The sequence below is a fragment of the Typha latifolia genome, chromosome 12, assembly GCF_019914945.1.
Source record: "Typha latifolia isolate L0001 chromosome 12, TyphaL0001v2, whole genome shotgun sequence".
In the NCBI taxonomy this organism is placed as follows: domain Eukaryota; kingdom Viridiplantae; phylum Streptophyta; class Magnoliopsida; order Poales; family Typhaceae; genus Typha; species Typha latifolia.
In genome coordinates this window covers 9,189,607-9,205,922 of record NC_133097.1, presented here as the reverse complement: position 1 = coordinate 9,205,922, position 16,316 = coordinate 9,189,607, and the positions used below count along the sequence as shown (strand labels likewise).

General features: G+C 37.9%; 3 protein-coding genes across 4 annotated transcripts; 1 reads left to right on the top strand and 2 right to left on the bottom strand.

The window, feature by feature from the left end:
• Positions 1–1,261: 1,261 nt before the first annotated feature.
• Positions 1,262–2,446, bottom strand: LOC140799138 (adenylate isopentenyltransferase 5, chloroplastic). The gene is given in 2 exon segments (XM_073153290.1): positions 1,262–2,116; positions 2,118–2,446. Coding segments are annotated over 2 exon segments (1,023 nt in total). The 5' UTR covers positions 2,435–2,446; the 3' UTR covers positions 1,262–1,410.
• Positions 2,447–3,995: 1,549 nt separating this feature from the next.
• On the bottom strand, positions 3,996–11,394 carry LOC140799016 (UPF0613 protein PB24D3.06c). The gene is made up of 9 exons (XM_073153111.1): positions 11,087–11,394; positions 10,424–10,500; positions 9,863–9,968; positions 9,220–9,312; positions 9,067–9,132; positions 8,718–8,863; positions 5,215–5,323; positions 4,512–4,576; positions 3,996–4,428 (listed from the first exon to the last, which is right to left on the bottom strand). Exons 1-9 carry the CDS (start codon positions 11,303–11,305, stop codon positions 4,281–4,283), a joined length of 1,029 nt encoding a protein of 342 aa, XP_073009212.1. The 5' UTR covers positions 11,306–11,394; the 3' UTR covers positions 3,996–4,280.
• Positions 11,395–12,244: 850 nt separating this feature from the next.
• Positions 12,245–16,176, top strand: LOC140798484 (uncharacterized). 2 transcript variants are annotated; one of them, XM_073152326.1, is made up of 8 exons: positions 12,245–12,469; positions 13,171–13,333; positions 13,466–14,445; positions 14,642–14,815; positions 14,893–15,009; positions 15,287–15,466; positions 15,585–15,631; positions 15,721–16,176. In XM_073152326.1, exons 1-8 carry the CDS (start codon positions 12,422–12,424, stop codon positions 15,998–16,000), a joined length of 1,989 nt encoding a protein of 662 aa, XP_073008427.1. In that variant the 5' UTR covers positions 12,245–12,421; the 3' UTR covers positions 16,001–16,176. The 2 variants fall into 2 exon arrangements, with proteins under 2 accessions (XP_073008427.1, XP_073008426.1); XM_073152325.1 differs by having other exon boundaries at positions 14,890–15,009.
• The last annotated feature ends 140 nt before the right edge of the window (positions 16,177–16,316 follow it).

The following is a 16,316-nucleotide window of genomic DNA, read 5'->3' as shown; positions in this document are numbered from 1 at the left end:
ATGTCAAAGTCTATCAATTTTCAAGAAGAATAGATTATGTGTTTATTTTAATTCACATCAACATTTACTTTTACCCTAATTGGACAATGCAAGTTGATCCCCCTTTCATTAGATGACACTAATTTGAGAAGATATAAAGTGAAAGAAACCCTAGCTTCTGTCTAAACTATTTGATTATGTTTCAATGTGGCCTGTGCTGATTAGGCTTAATACCCACATAATGATGTCTTTTATGTATAAGAAAATACCCCCACTAGGCTTATTATTATCATCTTTCCATTTGCATGCTTGTACTAACTGCCCAACTATCTTACAGGGATGACTGCCCAACTATGAATAAAACCATTAGTATAATTATAATTAGTGTTCTATTTGCATTAATTTAGTAAGGCATTGTGTAGTGCTAAAAGAAATTATTGGATGGCATCTCTTTGACTAATCCATTTCATTGTCTTTCTGAAAGCTTTAGTGAGCCAGACGTGAAGTTATAAATATATATTTTTAAATATTTTATGAATGGCCTGTTGGACTCACAGGAAGGTTGTGGTGTCCAATTAAGATAAGTAGTAGAATAATTGAGATAATGGAATGTAATCATTGGCATGCTCTTGCTCTTGGATTAACTAATTATTTACTTGTACCAAAAGCCTCTCTTGGCTTCAAGCTTTATGGTTATATAATCTTTTCTTTATATTATACGTGAATATTTGAAACAAATCTAACTTGGAAACAAAAGTCAAGCCATGCCTATTGAAGGAAGTTGTGATGATTAGAACACACAAAAGATGAATTAGTAGCATTAATATATTAGCAACACAATCAAGATCCGATCACATTATTCTTCTCAAAAAGACATTACATTAATTCTTCTTCACCTTCTTAAAAAGAAGTAGAAGATAATAAGAAAAAAAGAAAAAGAAAAGAAAAGGGCTTAGAATAAAACTGAAACATAAAAAAAAATATAGGAGTATAAAATATATTAAAAATATAATATAAGCGATGAAATTAATGTGGGTCCACCACACGCTCCCGTCCGTGCGCGACAAAAGCTAAATCCGCAGGTGCGAACTCGTCGCAATCCACTCACTTTTAAACCCACTCGCACACGTGCATGGGCCCATTGCACGTGTGGGAGTGCGATCAAGAGTGAGTGGAGAGAGATAAAGAGGGAGGGGGAGTGAGTCGCACGCGCCGATTCAACTTTTGCTCGCGCACATCTCTCTCTTTTTTTTCTTTTTTTTTTTTTTTTTTTTTTTTTTTTTTTTTTTGTTGTCAACCTCGTCGGTGATCCGGTTCGAGTTAATCGGTTCGCCGTTAAATTTGTAACAACGCATTAGTATTAGACGATTGGGCTGATCCGATCGAACTCGCAATCCGCTTACCACGCGTGCCGTGGGACCCTCTTTCCACTCACATTGCGGCCCCTACGACCGCAATGCCGGTAGCCGAAGCCGCGAGCAACCCGGCCTTCCCCATCACCACTCCAAAATTAGCGACTATTTCATTCCCTATCGCCGCCGTCGCCGTCGTCGTCGTTGTAGTGGTAGTGGCAGTGGTAGTGGAAGTACTAGTCGTCGTCGTCGTCTTCTCTTTCTTGGTCTCATCCAATTCCCCGTTCAGGAATTCTCTTACGATCTTAATCCCCGGGCACGAGACGGCCTCCTCCCAGGCCACGTCAGCCTCCGCTCCCCTCATCCTGAACACCTCTGTCGCGTCGATACGCCGGACGTCCCAACCCGCCATCCCGCTCAGCCTCCGTATCTTCTCCAGCTGACAGCACGTGAGCTTGCACGTGTTCGCCTTGATCTCGTCGATGGCCGCGTCGAGTAGCGCCGGGGCCGCCTCCTGGCCGGCAGCCTCCGCCCGCAGGTACCTGTCGAGCTCCGGCACGCCTATCGCCCGGCGTATACCCCTCGAGTAGTCGGCGTCGGCGGGGTCGAAGAAGCCCCGCACCTCCTCCACCATCCCCCTCTCCACCATGTCATCCACCCGCGCCGCCACGAACGCGTGGAGCACCGGCGCCGCCACGTCGACCCACAGGAAGCAGCAGTCGTACCGCTTCAGGAACTCCCTCCCTCCCCCCTCCACCAACTCCTCCACGTACGAGTTCGACCCCCGCCACGATCGCTAGCCGCCCCCTCCCCGTGATCGCCGCCACCTTCGCCGCCGCCTCCCGGCGGAAGTCCGAGGCCGTGAACTCGGCGTCGGGCGGGACGATCCCCAGCAGGTGGTGGGGGACGCCGGACCGCTCCTCGTCTGTGACCTTGTTGGTCACGATGTCTAACCCGGCGTACACCTGCATCTTATCGGAGTTGACCACCTCGCCGTCGAAACGGAGGGCGAGGTCGATCGCCAGCCGGGATTTTCCGGTGCCGGTGGCTCCCATCACCACCACCACCTTGCTCTTTTGGCTGCATGCGTGGAGAGAACCCATGCGAATAGTAGTTGGCCCACACATACTTCTTAATTAAGACTACCTGCTTCAAATTAATTTGAGAAGTTATCATAAGACTCGTCTCCAAAGAGAGCTTATTACCAAGTAATACAAAAGGATTTAAAAAAGAAGAAGAAGAGAATAGAATAAAGTTATCCATGCATATAATTTGATAACTAACATTACGCGGCGAATAGAGAAGGTTGGTTGGTCTTACTCGTTACAGTTGGAAGGTAGCTAGCGAAGAGAGGAGAAGTCTATGCAGAAGAAGGATATTGACTTAGGTTATGCATGAAACGAACTAGTGGCAGCCATCTTTATAGCCCTCTCAAAGGCAATGAGTCATGCGGACAAACTTAGCTTTTCTTTTTTAAATAGATTTCGGGCCTACAAACTTTTTTTTCTTCTTCTTTTTACGATCAGAAATCAAATACTTTGATATGGGTTAGACAAAGAGTCAATTCTCTTTAAATACATAAGTACTTAAACTTCACCGTACTTTCTAGCCTGTCACACTAAGCTGCTTAGTCTAGCGTAACTGAGCTGATGCTTATCAAGACATCACTTAAAGTTATCATAGTACTGAGCTGGCTCACCTAATCAAATCGAATCGTTGAGCTAGGATACCACAGTATTTTTTCCACAATAATTATTTAGAATTAGAGTCGACCATGCGACTTTGTTAGTCGTGAAAGAGAGGTACCTACCAACTTTATAAGAGTTGGTCGGTGGCCCACAAACTTATGATTGGCTAGATAAAAAAGCAGTCTTCTCTAATAAGTAGTAGGTTGGATAACTGACCCAACTTTTAAAAAATTAAAAAAAAAAATTAATGGGCCCAAATTATGCAGGAGATATCATTACCGACGGGGTTTTAAACCGATCATGGCCTCTGTTATTAGAGGGATAGGACTTGACGACTGGTCTAAAATAGTCGGGATGAGGACAAAACTTAGTTAAATGGGCGTAGGAGAATAAATAAAAAGGATCTAGAGAAGGAGTAGGATAGTTAGACTCCCTAGTTTATATTGATGGGAGCACCACTTGAATTGCTTTGAAGGGTTTTGAATAATTAATGATAAGATGGTGCTATCTCCGGAAAAGAGAGAGGCAATTTTCTTAAGAGCAATAAGGTGGGTAGCATGAGGTTTTCAGAGAAGCAGTGGGCAAACGAAAGGTTCTCTTCTAGCTTAGTGCTTGCCTCCTTTGCCTTTTTTATGATGAGAGGACTAGTAATTAATAATGCCACAAATCCATGATTAGAAAGAGGTATTCTATGCTCCCTCTCTCTCTCTCCTCTCTTCTATTGGACTGAAGTCGCATTGAGATGATTTTGATGAAACTGTGGTGATCACTGGATCACAATATGACCAAGAGAATAAAATACACGGTGTGTTACGTATACCATTTTAGTTCTCCTTCCCTATCAGATGCATGGTAAGAGCTGTCAAATCCAATGGCATGGGGAAAAAAGAAGATAAGTGGATGGTTATTCTAGAGTTATCCTATCCAAATAAGATGCATAAATGGACTGAAGCAATTAAAAGATGATTCGAAAAGAAAGGGATAAGGGGTCTTCTGGGAAGTGTTATTTATCAACCAATCCACATAGATACATCTGTACTCGTTTGAGAAGATACATTTGTATCTAAATTTCTTTCTGAAAGGACAGGGTTCAAGTACATTAAATGCTTGCAACTGACCAACTTATTCAGACTAAATATGTCATTTCATACACACATAGCTGAATGAGAAAACTGATTTAATCACAAAAATATTAGTTGGAAGAAATATGAAAGAATGGACAATTGGAAGTGCATACATGTTGATAGCGAAAAATGTGAATCTAATTCCATGGATCATCCCATCCTTTAGGTCCCTCCCTTTTAACAAACTCTAAGATGGCTTGGACTGCTTCTTGAACCCTATTGGAGAGAGCGTGATTTCCATATTCAATCTCCACCTTCTCTGCACCTCCCATTGCTCGACATAATCTGCAGGAAATGATTACAAAGGTAAGACAATTGCACACCTCAATCTATAGCTCATATGCATCTAATTTATGGGTTTGGCTTACCTTTCAACAAGTGCACTTTTATCAACATAATCCGGGACATACTCATCGGCCATGGAGAAAATAACCTGCAGATAGATGTTCTTACAGTGATGTACCTCAAACATATTTTGTACTACGACGAGGAATAGAAAGGCAATGGATACTAAAAATCCAATGGCTGTTTTCCAAAAAAGGAACACTGCCAGTTTATCACATTGATCATATCAATCATTGGACCATGCAGCATAACTCAAAGTTACGTCAGTTTTCATTCAGTATAGTCCCTTTTCCAACTTCTACAATTCATCCTAAGTGGCTCCTGAAACGATGAGGAACTGACAACATAAGGCATGTCGAGGAAGGATGAGGTGATGAGGCAAAAATAAAGCAAAATAACTTCCTACAAATATTTTCCCAGGAAAAGCTTTAACCAAGAAGTTTATGATGGAATCAAATAAGAATAAATCATGTCACTGCACCCACCAGATTTATCAAGTGATACTAAGACAGACTGAAATAGAAAAGACTGACTTGTAAATACTTGCATTGTTGGATCAGTCCTTTTCATTCTGAAGGTGATTGGCTAAAAAATAGAATGAGAATAGTCTGCCTAATTTGATAATATGCCTACATGAATCAATGCAGCAGTATATCGAACTTAACTGTCTAAAGTTAAAGGTTAGTTTTGCTAAAGAACATATTAGGAATATAAATTATTACCCACCTGGCAAGGTGTATTTGACATGTGACCAAGTAACTGTCTCAATTGGTCCTCACTAAGATCTGAACTGAACATGTCATCATCCCCCATGTAAGCAGAAAGTGAGTGGTACCTATGTTATCAACGGCAGAAAGGAGTTGGCATGTCATCTATGCTTGTAAAAAAAAGAAAAAGAGAAGGCAATATGCTTTAAAATAATAATGTGAGGACATATATAGTACTATAATTCAACTTGGTCAGGGATTCAAAGAAATCTCCCTAGCAGAAAGCCAACTTGATTGAAAACAATCATCTATTAGATGTTAATTTGCAATTACTGCTTAGATGATCCATTTTTTCTTTTCTTTTCTTTTTCTCAAGAAAAGCTCAAATAAGCTCAGTTTCATTACGAACCAGCATCTACCATATGGTAGATACACAAAACTGTACACAAAACATATTTTAAATGCCCCTGCGCACAGCTACAAAACAACCAACATTTACAAAAACAAAGTGACGAAAAGTATCATCTCACACTCTATATCAACACTACTAAAAAACTGAAATATAAAACCCTGTAAAGGACCAACCAAGTAATCACCAATAAAGAAAGTATGCAGCATCCAACCACCAAAAGAGTATAAAACCAGAATCAGATGAGTAACAAGAGAGTCAGTCAATCAGTATCAGTGAGTCAGTAGCCAAAGTAAATCATCCAGGGTAATAGGTGTTTTCCTTCTGCCATAAACCTGCACTGATGCTCCTTGTGGGGAGTTCTTTTCTACTTGACATCGAAGTTGCAAATTACAATTTCACAACAGTATCAGAATTATTCTGAGAAATTGATGTTCTTTCTAGGAAAACGGTACGATGCATGTACATCATTAAGAAAATAATTATTTTAACAACCTACAAAAAAAAAGTGACATCTTCAAAACTATAGCAGACCAATTCAAATTAGCCTACATTCTCAGAAATAGATGTTCTTTCAAGGGACCAGTACAATGCATATGCATCATTAAGAAAGGAATTCTTTTGAGGACAAAACATCATTTGAAGTGACATGTCTTCAAAGGTATTACAGACCAACTGAAATTAGCCTAAATTCTCAGAATATAGGTTGCTTGTCATGTAAAGAATCATAACAGTTAATAATAGTTTGCATTGATGAATTAGATGGAGATTGCTACAGTAAGATCAGCATAGGACCAGATACAGTGGAAGGAATTACCATGCCAAAGGCTGATAAATGCACATAACATATATGAAAAAAAAATCCTTCTAATACTAAAGGATGTCCATGTAATAATTAAAAAAGAAAAAGAGGCACACGTGCATCCCCCTTCCCTCTCCCTCATTGTTACACGATGAGAGGTGTAGCTGTGATTTTGTTGGTTAACTCGATTGGTTTCTGAATCGAAATCGGAACTTTCTCTATAAATCAAAACCCTAATCCTTTTTCTTTTTCCCTACGCCGTTACCTCTCTCTCTCTCCTTCCTTGCCCCCTCAGAGCTTATGTCGTGGGATCGGACCGTCGGAGCAATCTGAGACCATCAAGCGACTCACTGGTCAGTCCCCTCTCATTGCCACACATTTAATTAGATTTTAAGAAGGCAAATTGAAAATACCTAATTTTATTGTGCTCACGGCTTTTGTTGGCGAATTTGGCCGGTCGGTAACTTCGATCGCTATTGCTTGTGTACTGAAGCTTCACGCCGTTGGCCTCATGTAGTAGGTGCTTTTCTTTTGAGCTCTCATTGCTTAGATCGTTGTGGAAGCCAGCTCCATGGCCACCGGCCATGGAGTAGGGCCGTCTGTTGTCGTCAGCAACTTCTCCACCTTGTGTGGTCGGCGTAGTCGCGGGGGTGGCGGGGAGCTTGCGGTGCAGTTGGTGGACTGCTGACGGCGTTGATCGCCGGTAGCCCCCTCTTATTCCTTTCTCTGACTAGTTTTTTCCATTGAGGAAGGTGAGCTCGAGCACAACCACGCTCAACCCACTTTTTAATTTGGATTTGAGTTGGGTTTAGATTTCAGATCCAAAGAATCCGACCGGAATCAATAAATTTTGTGGGATTGGGCCTTAATCCAATCCATTTATTTTGGCTTTGATAGGCTGCGGGCTAGTTGCAGCCCAGCCCAAGTGTTAGTGGATTTTAGGCCATAAGTCCAACCCACTTTTTAATTTGAGTCGGTTGCAGACTAAATGCAGTCCAACCTAAGTTCTTGGCCTAAAGTTGGCCCATTTAATAATTAAATTATATTTTTATTTCAGAAATCTTAATTATTGGTTAAATTAAAATATGTCATTTATTTATTATTAAAGGTGGTGAATTTCCTTAACACAAGAACTAGAGATTTCAGTTGATTCATCTAAACTCGGGTGAATGTGTTCACTCACATCTTTATTCATCTTATATTTCGTGTTTTTTACTTGATCATGTTTTTTTTTTTTTGAGTAATAGTTAAATATCATATTTTTTGTGTGCAATTTAAATATATATTTCCATGTGCAAATTAAATTATTTTTGTGTGCAAAATATATGACTTATTGTATTGCTATACTTCATTCAAATAGCAATTTTATTGACCATGGATATTGGTTGAAAAATATAATTAATATTTGGTGTGATATAGAGAACAGTTCCAATATAGATCGCTTGTGATTTTTCGTGTTGACTTAAGTCTACCTGAAAGTCCAGAGGAAAGTCATACTTTATATTAGTATGACATCTTTTTTAGGTGACTCTGAGGTTAGATTAAAAGATTTTCTATGATGGTTCTAATTTGTCTCAACGGTTAGTAAAAGAGATATAGTGAGTTTATCATATAGTGACACCTCGCAGTGACCCTAACTGAATCAGCTATGAGAAAAATATCTAAGCATTATCTCGGGGTGACTTTCATAGGGCATTGACCCAATTGAGATATGTCATTATTAATAATGAGAAAATTTTAATATATTGATACTAAGCATATTATGAGATATGACTTACATTATTGTTACTTGCATTGTTATTATTACTATTGTTATAAGTATGTTTAGTTATATCGCTGGTCTTGGATTCATTTAAAGTTATATCAATGGATTTCAGATTTATTTGACTTTTGAGTGGATTTCATTCAATGAGCTATAGTTGTTAGCTCATGAGATTTCTTTTATAACATTTTAGATACTAGCCAACGTGACAACTGAGTAAAATGCACCAGGACCTTACCTCCACTTAGAATCCACTCATTTATTTTTGAGTTGTAGTAGTCATTATGCTCTAAATTATTTGTTATTTTAGTTTAGTTGGACATATGAATTATGACATTTAATTATTTTCATTATTGTTGGAGTATATTTATTGGAATTAGATGTTAATATTAAATTTCTTATCATTGTCAAATTAGAAAAAGTCTTGTTAAGGCTTTGTGTATCTCTAGCATATTGAGATATATGGCTGGTCATAATTTTAATTTCGAGATGTGACAATCTATGTAGCTATATGTTCTACATAATATAACTGCAGTGAAGTAATTTTACCTGAAGGCAGTAATTGGAGCATCCGGATTTGCCTCCCTTGGCATTAAATCCATTTCCCTACCTTCGCTGATCATTTTTGCTGACAAATCAATCATCGCTGCAGTTTCTGGCAGAGTTGCTCTATACTCTCGATCACTAACTGGGGCCTGACAACAAACAAGTAAAGATTAATCATATGAACATAAACAATTCTCAATTCCAAAACCTGCAGAAAACACCTGTAGGTAACATATACGATTCTATGCCTTCATAAATCCCTCAACAGAAGCAATTTATATAGTTTCCTACCTTGGCACTTCTTTGATGGTACGAGACAAATCACACGAGGCAGGGAAAATAAGATAATCACCTGCAAGATGACTCCACGAACTGCCCTGGAACATGGAAAGCTTGTCCGCATATAATTAACAATATCCTGCATATAGCTGGGGTAAGATTGCACATCTTTGTATTCACTTTCATAAGGAAGTGATAATAAGCCAAGTTACGAAGAATTATTTACCTGGCAACCAGTACTATGACCAAGTAGCACAACACCTTCAGAGTTTTCCTTATTTATCAAGTAACCAATAAGTTGATCTAGCTCTAATGCATCCTTTAACAAAACAGAAGTACAGCATAAGAGACAGAGTCAATTAATGGACACAAGTAGTAGAAATGGGGTAAGATGTCAAGGTTTACCTAAGGATGATATGTACTTAAAAGTTTCACTATAATATTTTGGTACTTAACTCATTGACCACAAATAAATTTTCAGAACATCCCTATAAATACAGGAATTGGGAAAAAAAAGATTTTAATTCTTGGAATATATACAAATCTGGACTACTAATGGCACTACTAATTGCTCATGCTATGCCCACTGATACCCTTGATGGAAATCCCCATAGATTAATAAGAAAAGAAAACTATCTCAAAGATTCATAAATTTCAGACAGACTCAAGGCAGACCTACATGAGATTACATACATATCAAAGCTTTTCTTAAATGGATGAACTACTTTAATGATTTCCTTCTCTTTCTGGAATTCAAAGTAAATGACTTTGCTTGTAAACTGAAGTCGCAATCTATCTGGTAATAGAAAATATCAAGAATAAAATAGAAAGACAATTAACAATTGGGTAATCAAATTAACGAGTTATACTTGCTCTAAGCTGGAAGTCCCATATCCAATATAAGATGAAGACAACAAGGGCTGCACCAGGGACCATTTTTCATTCTCCAAGGCAAATGATAAAGGTTCCAAGTACCTGAAAGAGATAAAATCCAAAAAGAAGTTGTTAGAAAGAAAGAACTAGCCATAAATATCCTCTTTATTATTTTTTAAGTTGAGCTCATCTGGTTCAGTAATTACTCCATCAGAAAATTATACTAGTCCTAGCATTTATAAAGCTAATATTAACTTGCATTCCAGTAATGGAATAACTTTTAGGGAAACCAACAAATCAACATGTCCTAGCTAACACAACAAACGAGACCATGATCCCACTAGAACCAAATCTGTTTCTGCGACATAGTCATACTCCAAACTATATAAAATGTGTTAAAGCAATTTATGTAAAAAAAGAAATTTAAGAACTGCAGTCTGCAGTAGAGAATGTAACTTGTAATGCATAAATCAGAACATTTTGCTAGATGTGCATATTTGTGTTTCCATTCTATGCTGAAGACATGAGAGTAACTTATACAAAGTATGTTGACGTACTCAGTCGCTAAAAGTCCATCCGTCAATCCACCAATAAAGATAACTTGTTGGCTGAATTCCCCAGTTCTAAATGCCACCTACAAGAGAGAAAGAGAATCAATTATCATGCAAGAAAATGCTAGAATTCACAAAGTAGTTCAGTGCCAAAGAGTATAGATTCCAAAAAGTACAGAGTTGTTGTTTTCTGTAGTAACAAATGATGGATCCACACTGTACTGGGACAAACCATATGAAGTCATGAACTTATTGCCATGCTATTCTTTGTTTATATGTTCTTATTCCATGACCAAGTACTCGTTGCAATAGCAAATTAGTAGAAACTAAAGGAAAGGTAGATCGATGATGTTTACCTCAAGGTCATACAAGTGTTATGCATTTATTTGGTCAAAGAACAATCGTATCTCTGTCCATAGTTCCATGTTTCTGATAACTTATACGGTTGCCAACGTTACTGTAAGTTTGATTCCTAGGACAGATTAGCGTAACTGGTTATATATTTAGTGATATTTTCAGTTCAATTTTACAACTACGTGTTACCTCTTCAGAATTCCACTCAGATAAAGTTTTGGATAATTCCATCAAGGAAACCCTTGCTAATCAATCAAATCCTCCTTTCTACACTAAGAGATCAAAATCTTGACACCTTAAAAAGGCAAATTTTACCTGAATAGGTTTCGATCCGTACTTGAAGAGCGTCCCCCGGAACTGGTTTTTGCGGCTCCCGGATCCGAGCACGTCAGCAAACGAAGCACAGGCGCCGCCGCTACCAGAGGCGGGGGACTTGATGGAGCGGCCGCGAACGATGCCGGAGAACCAAGAAGAAGAAGATGAGGAGGAGGAAGAGGAGGCAGCGGCAGCGGCGGCGGCGGCGGAGGGATTCATCACCTCGTCACCCTCGTCGTCGTCTTCTTGGCGATCCGGTCGCTCATGTGAGGAGGAGGGATCGGGAAATTTAATAGTGGAGCCCAACGGTGCCCTGTCAGATGATAAAATCATAAATTTAAGGGGCAATTTGCGTTTTACTCTCTATATTATGTGTTTATTGCATATTGCTTTCGGTCTTTTTTATTATTCTTAATTCAACCTCGCAACCACCCTTATGTAATCATATTTGTTAGCAAAGGTTGAATTAAAAATAGTGAAAACAGAAAAAAATTAAAATAAACATAAAATATAGGGTGTGAAATGAAAATATATCTATTTTTATTTTTTCCTGGTGAAAACTTGACTTTTTTAGGCCTTAAAAAAAAGATAAGATAGACATGGATTTAGTACGACTTTAGATTTGTTTCAAAGGTTTTGACTTTTTATCCATCTCCTTTGTTTAGAAGAATTATTATTATGTAAGAATAGAATAAAATAAAATTTATCGAAATATTTTTATTATTCCACCTCTGTATTTTATATTTAATACCTTAAAAATACTTTTAATAAATTTTACCCTAATAACAGCTAATAGAGTAAAGAATATTCCACTACTTGTTTAAATACCCCCTTATTTGACTTTCGATACTAATTCTCAATATATTTTTAACTTAAGCTAAAAAAACCTTATTTAAGAATATTATTTGCATCTATAATTATTTTAATTCATCTATACGGTCGTACGGTAGTATATGAACGATAATAAAGATAAAATATAGAGTGTTTTTTATAAATTTTTCTTAAATAAAATTTGGTTTCCTACTGCAATCCATATCTAAGGTCGTTAATCAAACAACTACCCCTACGCGTCCCCAAGCAATCCGAGGCCTTGGTCAAGCTTTGGGGTAACTGGGGTAGTACTTGGGCCATAAGCAAAACACGTGGAACAGTCAACGCACCCCCTCGCAGATTCGTTTAGCGTAAACTTCGACTCCAAGAGCCCTCTCCGCTCTCTCCACTCCATTGAGAGTTGAGACGCTTCTCCGAAGTCGTAATACTAATATTAACTCTCTTTTTGAGAGAGATTTAAAGCCTAATCTTTCTTACTCTCCATTCCCTTCTCTTTTCAAGAGCATGGATTTCTGGCCAGTGTTTTATGCTCTGCAAGATGTTTTCCCTCAGGTAAACTAATTGCTGGAAACGTTTTTTTTTTTTGTTGAAGTTGTAAAGTAATTGGATAGGTATATGCTTTTGAGAAAAATTGACTTTGATACATGAGAGTGGGAATCATATGATCCCTTATTTATCCATAATAAGAAGAATTCTAAAAGTTCTATTTGCATTCGGGTATGTGTTACGTGATGTTTCTCGATTCGTTATGATCGTTCATCAGTTGTTTCCCAATTCTTGTCATATTTGTGTGGACCTTGACAAGTAGAAAGGTAAATGAATAGAGCCAAATGACCTTGGTTAAATGTATTAGGGATTCGCCACAAAAAAGTTTAAACTTTGTCCACTTTTTTTTTAAGAATATAAATGATAATAAGAAAAGAAACACGAACTGAAGCTTTCCCTTCTATTCCGCAATAGGGCAGTGCTAATTGCTCTCCTCTGTCGCTACTCTAGATTGACAATTTTACATGGAGGTATCTGTGTGACTTGTTCCTTGTATTGATATTTGTATGGTTGTAGTTTACACTTCAATTGTATAATGAGAAGGTTTTATCTATGCTCACAGCCAGCATAACACAATTTCCTATTTTATCCAAATTTGTTGTTTGATAGATGCCATGATGATGCAGCAGTTCTTATATTTTTCTGTTTTTTAGGATTTGTTGGCTTTGTCATTCAGTACTGTCATTCTTCGCTTATTTTCCTTGCAGATTGATCTTCTCATACTAAAGAGCATCGCTATTGACTACTCTTCAGACGTTGACGCAGCTGTTGAATTTGTTCTTAATGAAGTCTTACAATCCATAAGTGAATCAACAGAAACAGATGTAGTTCCTCATAATATTCACCATGCAAAACATTCTCCTAGTGGTTGTAAGTATTCATTTCGGTTTTGTGCCATAAAAAATGGTGCATCTATTTCAAATGCACATAGACATAACTATGAGTGCATGTACGAAGTTGTTCTTTTCTTGTTCTTAATAGTTACAATTTTTGATCATGTAGCTGGCATGCACGAGCAGCAGAATATATTGGGGGATCAAAGATCTGAAGAGGATCCCAATCTTCTTCTGGAATTGTCAATTTCATGTCAAAATGGTATATGTAGTGATGATTCAACTGCAACTGATGTTGGGTCATTATGCATGCATAAAGCAGTAGGAAGAAGTGGATTAGTTGAAGATGCATCTGCACTAAATGAGCCAGAATTCTTTTACGGGCACTCAGACCTACTTTTTGAATCAAAAGATTTAGGGTGTGAGCCAGATCTTATTGCTGGTCATATGGCTAATGTTTTTCATTCAGAACCAATCTCCTTCAGTGAATTAAGCACCAGTTCTTCCTTTTCTGATCTCCCCAATCAGGATGGAGTTTCCAATGAGAAAGCTAAGAGTGTAGCGGAATTGGTGGATCATATAGTCCAACCACATCAGAAGCTAAGGGACTCTGCTGCTCCACATGTTGGTGATAACATTATTGAGGCTGAAATCAGACGAAATGTATCAGAATTTTGTTCCCATATTCAGGAATTTTCATCCTCAACTCCTGAAATTAACTTGTATGTGCAGTATGGAACTGGTGCTGGGAAACATATGAATGGTTGTTTAAGAGAAATTGAAGATCAGCTGTCAACAAATTTATTAAATGCAGAAAATGCCGGGCAACTATGCAATATAGAAGCTGATGAAAGCACATTAGATGCCTTTATCTCAGCTGAAAATATCTCATTGCCTATTGTAGAAAATCTTTCGCACTCAGGGAAGCATGAAGCCAGAGAAGAAAGAACGATTAGCGATTCCATAAGTACGACTGGCCAAGAGCAATCTGGATGTCTAACTGAGAGTGCTGCTGAACATGTTGCCTCTCAAATGAAGATGAGCTCAATCGGTGATGACCATCATACTTTAGGACTAGCTACTCAATCAAGCCAGGTTGTTCAGGTTGATTACATCGACGAATTTATTTATAATATGACAAAGAGAAAGGTACTAATTTGTACTTTGATTCACAATATGATGCTTTTGAACTGAATTGATCAACTCCTCTCAAATTTCTATAAAACCCCATTTTCTACTTATGCGTTATTTATATCATTCTGCAATCCTAGTGTACCCAAGTTTGGTAGCTTGACTAGTTGCTTTTCTGGAAAATTTCTGATCTTTTGATTGAAAACTGGTGCAGGAAACATTAACTTCTGCATTTCAATCAACAATTGCTAAAATGGAACAAGTTGAGCTTCATGAGGCAAATGTCAGAGAGATTAAACAAGAAGTTGCAAAGGCTGATCAAGATATTCTCTCCAAGGTAAAGGACCTTGGGAAGATGATAGAGAATGCAAAAGAATCCAATAATAAGGTCATCTTCTGTACATGCTTTTTTTTTGTTTGTGTACTCATCAACAGTAGAAACTAACATATTCATATTTTCAGCAGCATGCTGGAGAAGTTTACAAGGAAAGATCTTTACTAGAAATTGAAGCTCGTGAGCTTCAGTCTCAGCTTATCAATATTTCTTCTCAAAGAGACAATTCTCTTTCCATTATCAAGGAGGTGAGAAATAAATCTGTCTCATGTCCCTAAATGGATATATTTGCTGATATTTCAGTATAAAAGCATCAGCTAAACGGATGTTATTACTGGGTTACTATGATAAGTAGTCTTCTGTGGCCAAGAATTTCTTGTGATCTACCTGCCTTTTACAATTATAATCTGTATAATTGTTAAAAAAAAACATGAGTAGAAGATGCTATGAGTGCCCATAGCGATAGTCCATTAGAAGTTTGGTATGTTCAATTTTTTACCTTTCAACTTCGCCTTCCGCTCCCAGATTAACCACACTCTAGATGCACGACTATCTACTGCAAAGGAAGAAAAGGCAGCAGCAGAACAGGAAATAGTTGAAAAAAGGAAGCAGGCTTACAAGGTTCTTAAACAGAGGGAGGAGGAAGTGGAGCACTTAAAGCAAGTGTCAACAAGGCTCCAAATAGAAACAGAAGAGAACATCAAGGTAATCATACATTGTAAATTATGCAAACATCAAAATAGTTATCTGATAAGGTAAGTAATTCTCAGATATGAAATATTATTGCCTGCGCCATTTTGATATTCTGACTATTTTGTTGCAGTTGAGGAATTTGCTAATGGACCGTGGTCGAATTGTTGACATCTTGCAGTAAGTCTTGAAACCCCTTATGCTCTGATTTTGTTGCCTTGCAAGCTAGATGGAGATGTAGAAAACTCATCAGCTCTTTCTTTTTTCAGAGGAGAAATGTCCGTCATTTGTGAGAACATAATGTCACTCAAAGAAAGGTTCAGTGGTCATCTGCCTCTCAACAAATTGACGCTGCCAACAACTAGCTGGACCTCCTCAACTTGCTCCTTTTATACTAAAGACCTGTTATCTCATGGAGATCCTCATGTTTCAAGCGATGAGAACCCCATATTAATCAACAAAGAGCCATCTCAGGACCAGATGTTTGAAAGCAATGTTGACAATCACAAGGCGCTATCAGATGATGACTGGGACTATATTGATGCATAATGATAATGGTGAGCTGTATAGTTGACAATAAAAAGTTACAATGTGAGAAATGGAGTTGTCTCTTCATCCTTGGTGTAACTTGTGCTTTGAATTTTCTTGTAACTGTGTCTCACTTTTATACTATCTTTGTGGAATTGCTACTTCGGATTGTCATGTATCTATGTTTCTGATTCATATGTTGCTGGTTGTCACTTTCGTGAGTTGTAAATATTGATCTTTGTTTGAGAAAACCCAAAATGGAGTCATACTTATATTCCTCTTTATTGTCAAAGTGTGAAGGTTTTCTTTATTTGTCAGGGAAGTAGACTTGTGCAAT

Bases quoted from the DNA above. Each gene is read 5' to 3' on its own strand.
- LOC140799016 (XM_073153111.1), bottom strand. From the start codon at position 11,305: ATGAATCCCTCCGCCGCCGCCGCCGCTGCCGCTGCCTCCTCTTCCTCC. The intron at 9,969-10,423 runs GTACGTCAACAT...TATCTCTTTCAG, and splicing joins GATGGACTTTTAGCGACTGA to GTACTTGGAACCTTTATCAT. The intron at 8,864-9,066 runs GTGATTATCTTA...GTTTGTTGTCAG, and splicing joins TTCGTGGAGTCATCTTGCAG to GCCCCAGTTAGTGATCGAGA.
- LOC140798484 (XM_073152325.1), top strand. From the start codon at position 12,422: ATGGATTTCTGGCCAGTGTTTTATGCTCTGCAAGATGTTTTCCCTCAG. The intron at 13,334-13,465 runs GTAAGTATTCAT...TTGATCATGTAG, and splicing joins AAAACATTCTCCTAGTGGTT to CTGGCATGCACGAGCAGCAG. The intron at 15,010-15,286 runs GTGAGAAATAAA...TTCCGCTCCCAG, and splicing joins CTCTTTCCATTATCAAGGAG to ATTAACCACACTCTAGATGC.